The 16260-nt window shown below is 39.1% G+C and overlaps 1 protein-coding gene across 1 annotated transcript; it reads left to right on the forward strand.

The window, feature by feature from the left end:
• The first annotated feature begins 1221 nt into the window (after nucleotides 1-1221).
• scarb2c (scavenger receptor class B, member 2c) lies at nucleotides 1222-10631 on the forward strand. The gene is made up of 12 exons (XM_079179031.1): nucleotides 1222-1436; nucleotides 2087-2244; nucleotides 3443-3587; nucleotides 4298-4489; nucleotides 4635-4726; nucleotides 5415-5534; nucleotides 6387-6565; nucleotides 6736-6854; nucleotides 8043-8116; nucleotides 8566-8617; nucleotides 8769-8921; nucleotides 9258-10631. Exons 1-12 carry the CDS (start codon nucleotides 1314-1316, stop codon nucleotides 9294-9296), a joined length of 1446 nt encoding a protein of 481 aa, XP_079035157.1. The 5' UTR covers nucleotides 1222-1313; the 3' UTR covers nucleotides 9297-10631.
• Nucleotides 10632-16260: the final 5629 nt, after the last annotated feature.

Consider the following 16260-nt stretch of genomic DNA (forward strand, 5'->3'; position numbering starts at 1 on the left):
CATATGTTTCAGATTGTTAACCAGACCCCTGAACTCCCATGACCTACTACAGACTTCCAAGCTCCCAAACGTTGGATCATATATGTCCCATAATACAGCTCTCCTGTGGATCCATAGAGAATTCAGCTTTTGTTTTTACCAGCTATGTATCAGATACACACAGTGTGTGAACCGGTCTTTACGTGTAAGATCTGTGTGCATCATCTCTAAGGTTGAGAAACAAGTCGTTTTGATGATATGTCGCAACAGCAATGCAATGCAACTTATTAAAGCAGGTAAGGACGTGTCTGGGCTGTATGGTTGTGCTGTTGACGTTTGGGATAATGCTGCCTGGTCTACCTCCCTTCTGTCTGTGTGTCTGGTATAATAAGCAAAAAATATTCAAAGCAAGTATTCAAATGTTTTTGATTTACAGCCAATGTCTATTTCAGTATATACCATTCATTAACTGTCTGTGGTGATCTATTCGGGTTGTCCTATCTGAATACATTTCCTAAATAGGCCTAAGTATGAACAGTAATTTGAAATTATGTAATTTTGATATTTATGTCTAAATAATCAGAGAAAGGGGAAAGAAATGTGCTCTAAGGTTAGTCTGCTAAGCCAAGGTGTGGTCCCCTTTATACAAAATTTTGACTCAACAGGTATGACTCCAGTTTATAGACCAACAAAGAATGTTTGCAGTGGCATGACGTTTTAGTAGATGTCAGGACGGGGGCATCTAGTGGAGAATCTATTTACTACATTGTTGTTCTGTATTATGAATAATAATAAAGTGAACGTTAAAAGTGTAACACAAGCCACACAAACGAAGGCGATGTTCACAGGAATTTATATATTCATGTTTACATATATCAAAGTGCATCAAAATGACCTAGAACATGTGAGATTTAATTAATGAAAGACGTCATTGTCATGCGATTAAAATCAAAGAGTATTTATTTGCAAGATAGATATTTTCCACACGGTTGGCCTTCAACAACCCGCTAATGTGGGAGGGGAAACAATGGAGTCTACCATCTTATGGATGTTAATGCACGGTCTCGTTTTAACATTTTTTAAGACAACTTGCGTTAAAAGGGCATTTCTAAAAGTCACCTAAAGTGTATTCGTCACGGCTGCGTGCTCCCGGAAGCCGTCGACTGTCGAAGAAAGCGGAAGTGATGTTAGGGAATTATTTCATAGCGGATGTGGTGGCCTCTGCTCCACCGAGAAGCTTCCTGGGCCATCAAAACAAAAACAGGAGTCACACACAGGCAGTAGCTGAAGTCACCGAGAGCTACTGCCGCTCGATATCAGTCTGCTGTGTCACCATGCTACTGAAATCATGTTGCATCTACAGCGTCGGAGTTGTTTCTGTTCTTCTTCTGATCTCGGGGATTTCTTTGGTCTTGTCTAGCGTGTTTCCGCATCTTCTGCAGCTGGTGGTTGAAAAGGTAAACATCTGATTCTGGATCAGGCTTTGTAACAACGTTAGATAATCGCCCAAACATCAGACACAGGCCGCTTAGTTTCGATTTCGCCTCTTGAGTTTCATAATGGAAATAGTGGTCGGACAGCTTTCTCGCTTGGTCTTCAGCTGATTTATAAAGTTGAATGTTTTACTAATGACTTACATTTAGACATGCGATTTCAAAACACATGTTGTGGCTTCTGCCAATTCTGTAATAGACAACTATTTAGCCATGAACTAGACTGACCGTATGTTGTTTGTAGCTGTTTGGGGCGTGGTGGTGGGTGGGGGGTTAGCCTGTATTATCATATCAGTTTGGTTTAAACTTTAAAAATGTATCTGATCTGATGATTATTTTGTATTTTCACTAGCATTCACATCATTACTATAATATTTTACATATTCAAATCTGACGTTAACCCTTGTTGTTGTAGTCTATTCCTGCTTTGTGGAATCATCACCTCTGGCCTAATTTAATGTAAATTAAATGGTCTATCATCCAAATGGGGATGTCACCACTTGCAGCAGCGTTTGTCATATGATGTGAGGACAGCTTAGTCAGCAGGAAACTGTTTGTCTGAAGTTGCACATCTTTCTCGCAGTAAAAGTAACTCGCTGCTTTGTCCTCCGTAGGAAGTGGTTTTGAAGAATGGGACGGAGGCGTTTGAGGCCTGGGAGAATCCGCCGGCACCTATTTACATGCAGTTTTACTTCTTTAATCTGACCAACCCCATGGAGGTGCTGGATGGGGATCGGCCTGCTGTGGTGGAGATTGGTCCATACACTTACAGGTGAGTGAGGGAAAGGATAAAGGCCTACTCTCCTTTCTCTAGTCATCTGTTCAGAAGCCAAGTCAATTCAGTAAAACATTTCAAAACCAACTGATTATAGATCATACAATAGAAACAAAGTCTGTCATCTTTCAAGGAAGAAATGTGCCAAATAGCTGATGATGAGATTAACAGGAACACAAAAGAAAGGATCCAAAGATACACGGCAGTGTCGAACATGACAGCAAAACATACATTAGCAATACACTATATACTATACAATACTATACTGTACCACTATAATACAAAGTGTAAGTATATAAGTCTACAAAGCATACATTTCCTGTCAAGAATAGTTTGATGTTGAATGGTATTCTTGACTTGAATGAATAATGGCCACACCCTGAAGGTGTTCAATGAATTACAGCAAGATGTTTTTTACGATGGTAAGTTTAGATTTACATAAATGGTGTGACTGACTACAGTGCATCATTTGGGTAATCCTCCCTTTCACTCCTACGGTTTGTGCTTTCAGTAACACAAAGTCCGCACTGTCAATATACGTGACAAAATATAACTTCCGCCATTGTTGTCAGAAATGGTGCTGACCGCTTGCAGAGGCAGAAGCAGAAAGATATTTGTGCAGCCTCGTCTCTGGCTCGCTTGAGGCAGCTTGTTCGCCTCTCGTCACGGACGGACACAGTAGCTTTGTACAGATTGTCAGATTGTCCAGCTGAGAAATAAGAATTGCGTCACCGAGATATTTATAATTTTCTTTCCTTCTTTTCTGCCAAAAAAGCATCCTACTGTTTTTCTTTAACATAATGGGAGCTCAACAGTTTTATTTGCGCAGCCATTACCCCAAATAACCCTGTGATCTTTTTACACATTTGTAAAATGTTAAATTAAAGCCCAGATTTGGTAGATATCTTACTAAAGTATTACTTACCTCCTGACCTAAACATTCATAAATAGTTGTGTTGAACATTTAACATTCCTCCAAATATGTGTTTTTATTGACATCACATCAAATTGAGTCAAGAAAGGAAATTACTTGAAATGAAACCCCGTCTTCCTGCATTATGCTACATTTAATAAACATTTAAATATGATTTTCAATGCAGAACTTCATCATTAACATATTTGGCTGCAGCGCTGTAACAGAGGACTCTTAAGAGTTATTTCCACACTAACCCAGTTGTTGTATTTTCCTGCACAGAGAGTACCGGCCCATGGAGCAAGTGGACTTCCAGGATAACGGCACCAAAGTGGCCGCCGTCAACATGAAGACCTACATATTTCAGCGTAACATGTCCCGAGGTCCGGAGAGTGAACTCATCAGGACAGTCAACATCCCCGCAATGGTGAGCCACAGGAATCTCTCAACTACTAGAGTTGGTTTGATAATATTTCATTGTTGTGTCGCAGTAGTACTATTTTCTAGTTTTATCTATTTATTTTATTGGCAGCAACACACAAACAAGGAAGTTGTGTTTTATTCATATTTAGTGAGTATTTAGTATTCCATAATATTTTAAGGTAAGATATGAACGATCAATAGATAGCTATGTCTTCCATGTAACTTAAAGGAGTGACATTACTTTTGAAACAAATAATAAATACTTTACACAGTGGAGTAACGACACAGTCACAGGTTAAAGGAATTTATTGCATAATATACAATAAATCACTGACTCTAAGGCCCAAAATGTCATGGGATTATTTTGGCAGCCAAAAAAGAGTACACTTTTTGTTCAAAACTGTTATTATGTTTATAATTCATAAGATTTATAATAAGATCTTATTCTGTTCCCTCCAGCTTTAACATTTATCTTTTGCTTTATTGGATGTGATTTTCCTTTTTACGGTCACAAAGATCTAGTGAATGATTCATTGTACCACTGAGATTGATAATATGCAGCGGTGTGCTACTGTAATGTGAACTCTCGTAAAGATCAACAAAAAATGTGATTCAAGTCAATGATTTATACCATTATATAGTCGTCTTCATGGAACTTATGCAATTTAGCTTTTTTACGCAACAGGTTGTCTTCCCTTTTCTTTCTCCTGGTAGACGGTGATGGAGAAATTCAAGGACCATGCGTTCATAGCCAGCATGATATCCGCCTACATGAAGGGCACCGATGTCGGCCTGTTCACCACCCACACAGTGGGAGAGCTGCTGTGGGGATATGAAGACGGCCTGCTCAAAACTCTCAAAACTGTACAACCTGACCTGGATGATGTTTTCGGACTCTTCTATAAGGTTTTATTTAAGCATATGAATACATCATTATACATTTTGTTCAGACTGGAGTGTTTAATCAAAAAACTTCACGTTTCTTGCATGTGAGTTTGTTGAACAGCTGTTAATTCTCCCCCCCCCCCCCCCCCCCCCCCCCCCCGTACAGAGCAATGCTTCCAACGATGGTGAATACGTCTTCTTCACCGGTCAGCAAAACTACAAGGACTTTGCCAGAGTGGATACGTGGAACGGTGAAAGGTGGGTGTCAGAAATGACAGTGAATGAATGAGAACTATCTCAGGCTCTGTAAAGCCGATCAGTGAGAAACATTGACTACATGTTTAAATGGATGAGAGTTGCATTACACAAGCGATTGCATCAGTACCACAAAGGCATGTGATCAATACCCGTTTCACCCCGTTTGATAACATTAAGGGTTTTTTTTTCCTGCCATTGTCACATCACAGTCCATGTGTGTCTTTCATCAGATTTAATGATGTCAAAAAGCTACACCAATGTTAATCCTCTCTTTCACACTTGGAGATTTTCTTTCTTGGTCTCTCTTTTAGAGCCTAATTGTTTCAGCCTCTTCTGTTGTGTCTGTCAGTGAGGTATCACAATGATCTTCCATACTGGAAATGCTGGCCAGCTAGCTTTAATAGTCGTAATAACACTTATTTGCTCTCTTTGCAAAGATTTGCATGACAGGATCAATGCCACTCTCTTATCTGTCAGTTTAAGACAAAGCGTTTTATCTTCTGTTTAAAACAGAAGAAAAACAAACTTTTCTAACAATTTGGTTTGTAGTCCTTCAATCAAGCTGACAAAGGAAAACCAGTGATTGAGTGTTGGGCATTATAAATGCCTGACACTCCTGGGTTTAAAATACATTTTTTTTACAAAATGATACAAAACACAATATTGTTTTTTGTGTGTATGCGTGCAGCACGCTGAGTTGGTGGACATCTGATGAGTGCAATATGATCAATGGAACCAATGGAGCATCTTTCCATCCAGTCATCACCAAGAATGAGACTCTCTACATGTTCGCCTCTGACCTGTGCAGGTGAGTCGACTGGCTGCTAGAAGACTAAAGAGCTCTGCAAATGTGATTGGGCATGCACTAAATCAATATATATATATATATATATATATATATATATATATATATATTTCTCCAAAAATGTCAAAGATTTGAATTTAGCTTGAGTGGGAAATTCATTTTATCATTAATTATCGGGCCGCGATGGCCTATTTTTCTCTCAAATATTTCTCTAGACTAATTGCCTTTTTGGGCGCTTTATCATATCCCAAAACTCCCCAACTGTGGCATGCATATCAGGACTGGTGAAAATGTTTATATTTTATGGGTCCCATACTTTAGTATGACATAATTGCTCGCTAGCGCCCCCCCCCGAGAAGTTGGAAAGGCAAGCCAGTGGCCAGTTATCAAAAGCGTTACATTTGATGGAATGGTGTAGCCGCGGCGTGGCAGCCAATTTACCTGACTCCCCATTAAACAACAAGCTGATGTAACGCCACTGGACTTGCTCAAATCCATCCCAAACTTGCCATGCTTGATAAAAGTCATGGTCTGAGGATGTCAGCAAGCTAATTTTCACTCATTTTCACCTATTGGCCAAAGGGAATCTGCGTTTTGTAACAAACGGCATCCGATTTACATGACGTGTACATGATATGGTTTACACTTGATATAGAGCGACATAATGCATGTTTGCGCGTGTTCTCTAGCACGACCTGCACAAAGGTGCGAGGGCCTGTTCATTGCTGCTTGCAGATTTATACATAGCTCGTGTACAAAATGTGTGCAAAACCCCTCTCCTTTGTTGCACTTCCAGCTTTACTGAACTTATTTGTGCCTGCAAAGATTAACCAGCAGCTGCCTCCTGTTTGCAAGGTCTCTGTACACTCTGTATGAGGAGGATGTGACGGTGAAGGGGATCCCTGGGTACCGCTTCAGTCCCCCAAGCGAGGTTTTCGCCAATAAGACCGTGAACCCAGCCAACGCAGGCTTCTGTGTCCCCGCTGACAATTGCCTGGGCTCTGGTGTGCTGAACGTCAGCCCATGTAAACAAGGTAGGAAGTGCATTAAGCAGCTGTTCTGTATGAAAAGCCAGAAGAACGTTTCGCCGTGTCACTCGGGGACCTGTTCTTTAGAAAGCTGTTTCATCATGTTGTTTTCCTTGAATCGGCTCTGCGCAGTATCCTTCACAGTGGTTCTCTAACTGAATCTTTTGTGCGTTTAGGAGCTCCCATCATAATGTCTTCACCACACTTCTACCAGGCTGATGAGGAATATATTCAGGGTGTATTTGGCATGAGGCCCCAGAAGGAGGAGCATCAGACTGCGATTGATATCAATCCGGTAGGACTTTCAACTTTAATGCTTAAAAAATACTTCCACAACTTGTTTCAAGACATATAAAACTGTTTTGGGAATAATAATAATGTGATGTAATTTGTGTTCACCTTGTTTTGAGCCTTTCTTTACTTCATACCGTCATGTTCCATGGAGAATGTGATATGAAAACGTACAGTTCAAACTTTCAAAGACAGTGATATTCATGTTTCCCACTAGATGGTGAACGATCTCAGCTTTGTGACTGCTAGCCCATGGTGACCTTAAGAAGCAGTGGTAAACAGTAGTTAAAGATTAAAGCAGGCATGGAACGGAGCTGTCACCAACGATAAGCTCTAACAGCTCTTATCATGTGTGATACTGTAATCATTTGATTGAGCCCGTGATAAATATATGATGCAGAGAAGCAGACTAAAAAATGTCGTATGTTTGAGTTAAGAAATACGGAGCCGTATAATGTGATGCATCACGTAGCTTAGTGCAGCATTTGTACGTTGTCTTACAGTGTTTTTGAAACGCCTATATTGCTACAACAATTGTGACGAATACAATCCCAGATGAAAACGATGAAAGCTGTACAGTAATTGAGTACACTGTCAAACAATGGGGTTTTTATGGTTAATAAATTAGTGATTAACTCTTGCTATAAACAACTTTTTTTCTGTTCGTCAATATGACACCAGTTGGACTCCTGCAGGAAAGCAAACAGACTACTAAGACACAAAAAAGTCGAAAAAATTGATTGTGATGCACGATTATGAATTATGATTATGACCGTGAAATATTTAAGTCAAAAGTAGTCGATCCAGCATGCAATTGTGACACACATTTACATTTTATACTAACTCATGTACACTTTGTTACGCTGGTGGCATCGTCTTTGAACCCGGTGAACAAGCTTCTGTTTAGACTGTTCGTCCTCTTTCTTTTACTTCATGGGTCGAGCAAAACACCTCCGCTGCCAGCGTCAGGGCTTTCATTTTTACTGTGAGCCACCTACAATTCAGGTGTAAGCAGATACATCTCTGTTGCACTATGTGTAGGTTAGTGAAATAGCTCTCAAATCATTTCTGACAGCTAACGCTCATAAAATACATTTACTGCACAGAGATTTTGAACATAATACACATTGGCAACATGTGGATCAGTGCTGTTACGTTTTTCCCTCAAACAAAGTTTCATTTTGTTTTGCAGCTAACAGGAATCATCCTACAGGCAGCGAAGCGGCTCCAGATCAACGTGTTTGTCGAGAAAATCCCCACCTTCAGGTACTGAGCACATTCCCGTCACAAGTCTCTTGTTACTTCACCTGTTGGCATCGACCCCAATGTCGGCATGTTGGCTTGAATTAAACTGTTTTAGTCTAGGAAGGGTTGCCAATGAGGTGACCGTAAAGCAATCATGCCACCATCACCCATACGAGTGGACTTTTGGACAGTCGTGGCTCACTTGTTGTTCGTCTACTTATCATCCGAAGGAACAATCAATCTCGATATAATCCTGAGATCAGACGTAACCGATGAACATGTTGTCAAACTTTAGTTAAACGAATGCGTCGCATGAACAGCATGCCCAGAAATGTAGTTGTTGGAGGACGTTAACAGTTGTCTGAATGCCTCTTTGCCATTCATACATTTAATCACAGGTGAACGATATTACATGCAAAATGATGATGGTGGGTAAACATTGTGATACAATAATCTTATTTTTCTTTCAGTCAAACAGGAAATGTGAGGACAGTGACTTTTCCTGTGGTTTATCTCAATGAGGTACAAACACACCAATTCGTCATTCAGTCATAAAGTACATGCATGAAATGGCAGAATATCAAAGTGCTGTATGTTTATCTACCACTGGCACTTCTCTTTGTTCAATGTTTTATGTTGAACCTCTAATCTCACCCTCCTATAATCTTCTCAGAGCGTCGTCATCGATGACGCGTCGGCCATGAAGCTGCAGAAGATTCTTGTCGAGCAGAACGTCGTGGTGAACATTCCGTTCATGCTGATCGGTCTCGGCATCATTCTGGGAGGAGTCTTCATGTTCCTGATGTGTCGACAGAAGGTCCCCGTGGTGAGTGTTTCAGATGGACGTTGATGGGTTTGTGAGGTCATTAGAGCTGCAACTAACAGTTGCTTTCATTATCGATCAATCTGTTGATTATGTGTCTCTTGAACAGATTCAGTCTTCAGTCCATGGAATGTCAAAACAAATTGCTTTGTCTTGACTAACAGTACAAAACCCAAAGATGTTGAAGTTTAAAAATATAAAACACAGGAAAACTATTTGCTTCTGCTCGATTTAAATTACTGTAACGATAAGCCCGTTTTCAGAATTGTTGTTAATTAATAGATGTGTTTTTCCACAATCTCCTAACTCTACATTTTTGTGTCTGGTTTCATTTTTCAGAGCACTGCAGCTGAGCGACAGCCCCTGCTCTCGTCATAGTACTCAGCAGTATGTAAAAAGAAGGAGGGTTGCCATATTTGCAGTAGAATTTCACATTTCATGGGTTCAGTGGATTGGCCATTTTTGCCATAAACCCCCAAGTAATAGTTCCCATTATAATTCACAATTCCACATTTTAATCAGGTTTTTTTTAATCCAACGGTTTTACGAAACACAGTGAAGGTTTGTTACAGGGATGGGGTTGATGGTTTCCTTACAATACAATTGTAATGATCATGAAAATACCCACTTTTCTAAATTAAATTAAATATTTTTATTTTTTAATTTATTGGATTTTGGATTGAAACGTGAATTGAGTAGATAAAATTGAGGTGTGTGTGTGTCTGTGTGTGTGTGTGTGTGTGTGTGTGTGTGTGTGTGTGTGTGTGTGTGTGAGAGACGACAAGATGAATGGCTATAGAACTGAAATAGTGACGAAGGAATATTTTCAGCGTGTTTTTTTTAAATGGGCCAATAATCAGTTTTTAGCATGGTCTGGTGAGATTGTTGATGCTTCAATATGAAGAAAGTTTATACAGCTGTTTAATGCAAGATAAATATCCTTTCTTTTTTCACGTCAACATTTCACATTTTTGTATTGTTCGCAAAGTGTAAGCTGTGCAAAACAACTGCATAATGTTTTATTGCTGATGTCATGAATCTATGTATACTGAACTCACGTACACTCTTTACCTTCAGTGGAAATCCAGTAATCCACAACATATAACTGGTATAATATGGAATCACATCCAAAAGTATTAAACAATATCAGTATAAAGGGAAAGTTTTTATTTGGTGCACTGTACGATATCTTCTTTTTCCCCAATTCCAATACTTAATAAATGTGTGATTTAGAATTTTTCTATTGATATTACCCTGAAATCCATGTATGAACAGTCTCATGTTAGTGAAACTACTGATAAATATGTTGACAAATAGAAAATGTTGTTTTTCCTTTTAACCACTAACTGTCCATGATTTTTATTGTTAAATTCTGCACTGCTTAACAGCCTTGTATCAGATTGTTGTAACTTTATTTTCATCATTGCTGATTAGATTAAAATGAAATAGATTGTGCTGTCCAGAACTACATAGAGTGTGACTACAAAGTGTAATTTGAAAAACCACTATTTCACACACATCACTGACAGGTCGCCTTGTGTTCCCTTTGTTTTGGTCTTTGTTGATGTGCAACAGAGATTATTGTTTACAATACTACTCCTACATAGTAAAATCAGTATGTAACTACTGTCTACGTACTCTCACTAGGTCACATATAACAATTTGCACATTGTCTTGCCACTTGCTACAACTTTAATAAACCTGGTTTGCTTCACGTTCTCTGAGGGTGTGTTTTGTATTTCCTCCTTCACAAATTGCAAAATGTTTTGATAAAGGGTTGAATAGTTTGTATAAAGTCCACCAGTAAAGCATGAATCGCCTTATGACTAACTTCAGGGGCTGGTCCGACAAAATGACACACACACACACACACACCTCTTGATTTCAACATATGAATCATTATTAATAATAGTTGTACAGTCATACATCTATGAACTTGCTATGTATGTAAATAATTACTTTTTGTTAACACTTTTTAAGGGTGGTAGCGTTTTAAACTCAATTACCATAAAATGTTTCTCTGTGAAATTATAACTCTTACTCGAGTAACCTACTCCAACAATGTAGCGCTACACTCACTCATTTTACCTTTTCATTCCATGAATTCTCCTTCCATGTCAACACCTGGCGCGTACATTACCCACAATGCAAGTCGACCGCCAAGTAGTTGGTAATATTCATTTTTTTGTCATGTGTTGGGAGGTGTGTTATGCTAGTAGCTGCTAGCCTCAAGCACAGGAGTGGGCTACAGAGTTCTGGTAAACTCCACTCTTACTAACTCCACACCAAGACATATTTTACAGTACCTCCACATAAAATAACAATTTTGTGTTTTCATAGAGATATCACGTTAATTAGCAAGCTTTAGACATTGGGGTCGTGTATTGTTTCACTTTGGACAGAGGAAGTCTTTATGCTGAGCTAAGCTACATGTCTGCTGGCTATAGCTTCACATACAGCTTCACATACAGATTTACAGATATGACCGTGGTATCAGTCTGAGCAAGAAAGAAAATAAGCACATTTCCTTTAAGGATGTCCACTCTTTTACAGCATCGCATTCAAAATATTTAACTTCTTTTGGCAAACTTTGCTCACTTTTCATCTGCCAAAATATCTCAGCCATTCTCCGGTTCCAAACCGACTGAGGACTGTCAGCCCAAAAGAGGTTGCGTCTACAGTAAGATTGCTTGGTGGTAAGCAGTCACATTATGTGGAATACGCATGTTCTCTCTGTGTTCACAAAGATTTCCTTCACTTTTCTCCCACAATCCCAAAACCATGCACAGCTCAGATGAATTGGAGACTGCAGGGGTGATGTAAATTGGTGGATGGATACATTTCTACAGTCCATGATACATGTTAAGGTTTCAGTTAGACACCTCCGACGTGGAATTGTCCTCAATTACAGGGTTAAAGTGTACTTTGACTCCCTGCAGATAAACTCTGACTTCGGCTGCCATTATAAAACTGATAAGTACCAGTTTGCAATGTTGGTTCTGACTTGAGATCAGCTTCTCTGCCAAACCTCAGCCTCAGTCATTAAAGTAGCAAATTGGAGAATTAATCTTTCATATCTGTCACAGGCTAACTCCTCCCCAACCTAATTAAAGCCTTTAATACAAGTGCTGATGGGACAGCGCAGCAGCTCCACTACAGAACTGCTTCTCTCTAGAGCTTGATCGGCAAACATGAAGACTCTTCAGGAAAAAATCATTGTTCTGTCAGTTTTTCTGACTCTGACCTGTGTCATTCAGGTGAGTTAATAACCCTTCCGTCAATGTAAACGTCCTGAGAGTTAACTTTATCTTGTTTGTGCTAACAGAGAACATAACATCATTTGATTTTTGTTGGAATTTCTTTTTATCACCATACATCTCGAGGGTGATCACCGTTCTTAAGGGAATCTTGTATTTGCCTCAACAGGTCGATTCCCTGCCAGTTCCTGCAGAATGGAGTGGTTTGATCCAGCGGACCAAACGGTCACTCCTGTGGCGCTGGAACAGCATGAAGCCCGTGGGTGCCAGCTGCAGGGATCAGTTAGAGTGTGCCACACAATACTGCAGGTATAGTTGAGCTTCTCAGACATGTTGAAACTTACGTAAGCTGATATTTCACACATTTAGGAAACATTTCCAGCCTACATTCACAGATAAAAGCATTTTAATGAATTACTGCAGGGGCTTTTTATATTAACTTCTGTATTTTTTAAACGTTTCATCATTAATGTAAAACAAGATATGTTCCTTTTCGAATGGCACCCCATGATATTAAATAGACATAATGTTCCTCTGCGTGGTTTTCACAGACTCTATGCAATAATATCTCTGTACTGTGTTTGTGTAGTGTGTGAAGTTTTGGCCACGTGCATTTTGCATGGCGTGGACAAAGTCAGAAAGTATACGACTCGGCAATAAAGTTGCTCCTTATCTTTACAGGAAAAATGTGTGCTCCTTCTGGAACCCCTGAACAGGATACACAAACAAAATGCCATGAGGATGACAAAACATGAATCTACAGTACCTTATGGACCGAAGTGACCTGTCTCAAATTGAACCCTGTATAAAGATATTCTGGCTTGAATTCAAGACCTGTCAGCACTTAAATGGACTGAATTGTGCATTCAGTTAAAGTAATCTGTTTTTGCACTGCAGCGAAAACAAAGCTGTAAATGCTGCATTTATATCAACAAACAAATTGATTTTTATAATTTGAATTTAAAACACTTGCAGGACACCAGACAGGCTGTATTTAATGATTCAATACGAAAATATAAATATTCATGCAAAGTTTGTGAGACGCTCTGAGTTTATTGGTTCTTGTTATTATCATATATTTATTTGTACATACTGTAAACAATGTAGATATTCTAATATACTTTGTGTTGCCCACATTTTTTTTTGTCAACAAGCTCAAAAAAAATTAAAATATTCCTCACACTTCTTTCTACTCTGTTAATGCAATGGAAGAAGAAGAAAACTTTGATGTTGGTTGGTAAAAAAAAAAAAGAAAATGACCGGGAAAATATTCTTGTGTTTTTTCATCCATGGCCATGTGCCACAAGGTGGGGATGCTTGGAATCAGTTCCAATTTGCAGTAATAGTGTCCTGATATCTGTCCTACACCTCAAAGCAACATGAATATCAAAAGTTGTCATTGGCGGAAATTTCAAACAGACATCTTTTTGAAAGAAAGTTATTTTTATTTAAGGTAATATATGATGTTGTGTTGGTACAGTTCAGCCCATCACATTGATTAGAAGCTCTCCATAAAGGTGCAATAAAGCAAAATATAGAAAGGGAAGAGTAAATGTATTTTGTATGTAAACAAATTGTTTTTATCGCTTTTATACTTTTGGAGATAAATCAAAAATACAAAGTTTCAGTTCCATACTCTAATTTTACAATTTATCAGATAAGAAGTATGATAAATACATTTCAATGACATACAAAACACATTCCAGCTTCCATAAAACATGTTTATCACGTTATTTACATTTAAGGACAAACTGGGATATCAGAATATATAAGCTACAGTGATGTCACTTCAATGTGTTGTATCAACAAAAATACAAAATAAAAATAAAAATGGGAATTGAATGTCAGATATTTATCCAGATTACACATGACACAACAGTGAAGAAGACTTCTGGCTTTTTGAAATATTTCTTCTCTTTGGAGCTGTCATTACTTTTTGGCAAGTGGGATCTTATGAAGTTATTTTACCTGCAGAGTATGTATTTACCTCCAGGAGGCAACCTCCCGTTCTGAAAAGTGAAACCAATGCTGAAGTGCCATACACCTGAATTCTTAGCTCTGAGCTCCAGAGCCAAGGCTCAGCTAACATTAGCAGCTGTCAAGATACAGATGTTGGGGGAGCACGAGTCACAGTTGTCTCCACCCCTTATGCTCCACCCCAAACCGGGAGCTGTTTCCGTGTGGTCCTAGTGTGAGCTTATCTTCTTCTTTTTTTTAAAACGTTAGATTTCAGACTGTTAAAAGTGAAGGGTTCCAACATGGTCTTCTTAAAAAGTGGTTGAGCGGGATGTCCCTACTGTAAACTATGCATATGACACATATTGTCCTTGAAAACAGTTGCATCAATATCTTAACTCTGACTACTCATTTCCGCCACTAGAGGGCAGGCTAAGCCAGGTTGGTTTAGCAAGATGCATGCCACCTTAACACCTTTATGATTTCACCTATCGATTTGACCGTCAAACTGTAGTATTATATATATTAAAAAAACACAACACTCATTGTTTACAATTCTGTAATTGCTTTGTTAGGGGTTACACTGTGACTTCCCGCATTATGGCTCTAGTGGTAAGACATTCACACAAGAATAGTTCTACAAGCATGCTCACATTATATGTTACTGATGTGGAGATTAATTATTCGTGCTACATTATTTTTTTCGATGTAGATGGTTATCTAATTTTAGATAGCAAAACGATGAAAAGGTAAGAATGAGATGGACATTGACGTGTTTTTGTCCTATGTATGTGTCAAAATCATTATTTAACAGCGTATAGTTATGACTGATCATTATAAACTACAAAATATTTCCAGGCACTGTACTATCACTAGTTTTAAACAATATACATATATAAATTACAGTCGTTATTAATGAACTCTTTCCCTATAGCCGGTGTCTTGGATGCTATGAGTGGCAGACACTTCTCCCTCTTCATTGGTTAAGGCCTCCGTGACGGAATGTCTCCGTCAGGCTGAGCGGTGCTGAAGCGGCGACGTGGGGTCTGCTGTCTGTGTGCGGACCTCAATGTCGGACCGGTTTCATATTACGCTATAATATAGTTATACGTTCCCGGTGTAAGCCACGGATTTTTTTTTTAATCACGGATATCAGGTAATAGAGCGGAAGATATTAGCTTTCTTGTGCATCTTTGACGTCAGAGGAGCGTCGAGCACTCGCGTGATTTAAATGTTATTTGTTTGGTTGCATAATTTTGGATCTAACATATTCTAATCACATGTAGGAAGAGGATGGACATCGCTTTTGATTGAATGCTGTTATCAAGTAGGTGACAATATTTAAAGATATTAGGAGATCTGCTGGTGATGGCGCAAATGCACGAGCGCTTGTCTTCATGCATACTTTGCCTTGAAGTCATACTGTCTTGTCCTGATTTTAATCTTTCGTCTACTTTATTCAGGAGTTAAGTCTGTCTTTGTGTGATAGCGTGTGTGGTAGAGAGAAAGATGGGTTGTTGGCATTCATCTCTTTTCTTGTCTAACATGTTGTGCTACTTCAGTCACTTTGAATATTTCCTTTTCATCATAAAAAACAACACCTACATAAACACAGGTACATTGCCGTGGTGCATTCCCGATCTGTGAACTTCATCTTCTCTCTGTCCATACACTGTATGTTTTTACTCTGTAGAAGTAGGTCGAACATCACATCTGATCATGATTAACTGCATGTAATTGAGTTCATACTGAAACTTTTCCTCACATCAATACAGACCAATGCGAGCCGTAATGATGTCCTATTATCAGAGAGACATTACTGATAATAATCAGCCTCACGATCCGATTCTATTTCCAAGCACAACAACAGCAACAACAACAGTGGACCTCAGACTCTTTGCTTCCATAGAGCCACACAGTCCCATCCCACATGTGAGATGGCTGACTTGACCTGACAGACATTTCCAGTGAAATCCTTCAGTTAATCACAGCCATCTCAGCGTGCTCCAGTGCCCAGAGGACAGAGCATGCTAGTTAGGGGACCTCCAGCCCTGTGATGGCCTATATAGTGATATCTGCTTTGCAGGGAAATTGTTACTCCTCTGCAGACAACAAGTCAGTCATACTGG

The sequence above is a fragment of the Pholis gunnellus genome (genome assembly GCF_910591455.1).
Source record: "Pholis gunnellus genome assembly, chromosome: 18".
NCBI classification, from domain to species: Eukaryota; Metazoa; Chordata; class Actinopteri; order Perciformes; family Pholidae; genus Pholis; species Pholis gunnellus.

Bases quoted from the DNA above. Each gene is read 5' to 3' on its own strand.
- scarb2c (XM_079179031.1), top strand. From the start codon at position 1,314: ATGCTACTGAAATCATGTTGCATCTACAGCGTCGGAGTTGTTTCTGTT. The intron at 3,588-4,297 runs GTGAGCCACAGG...TTCTCCTGGTAG, and splicing joins CAGTCAACATCCCCGCAATG to ACGGTGATGGAGAAATTCAA. The intron at 8,117-8,565 runs GTACTGAGCACA...TTTTTCTTTCAG, and splicing joins GAGAAAATCCCCACCTTCAG to TCAAACAGGAAATGTGAGGA.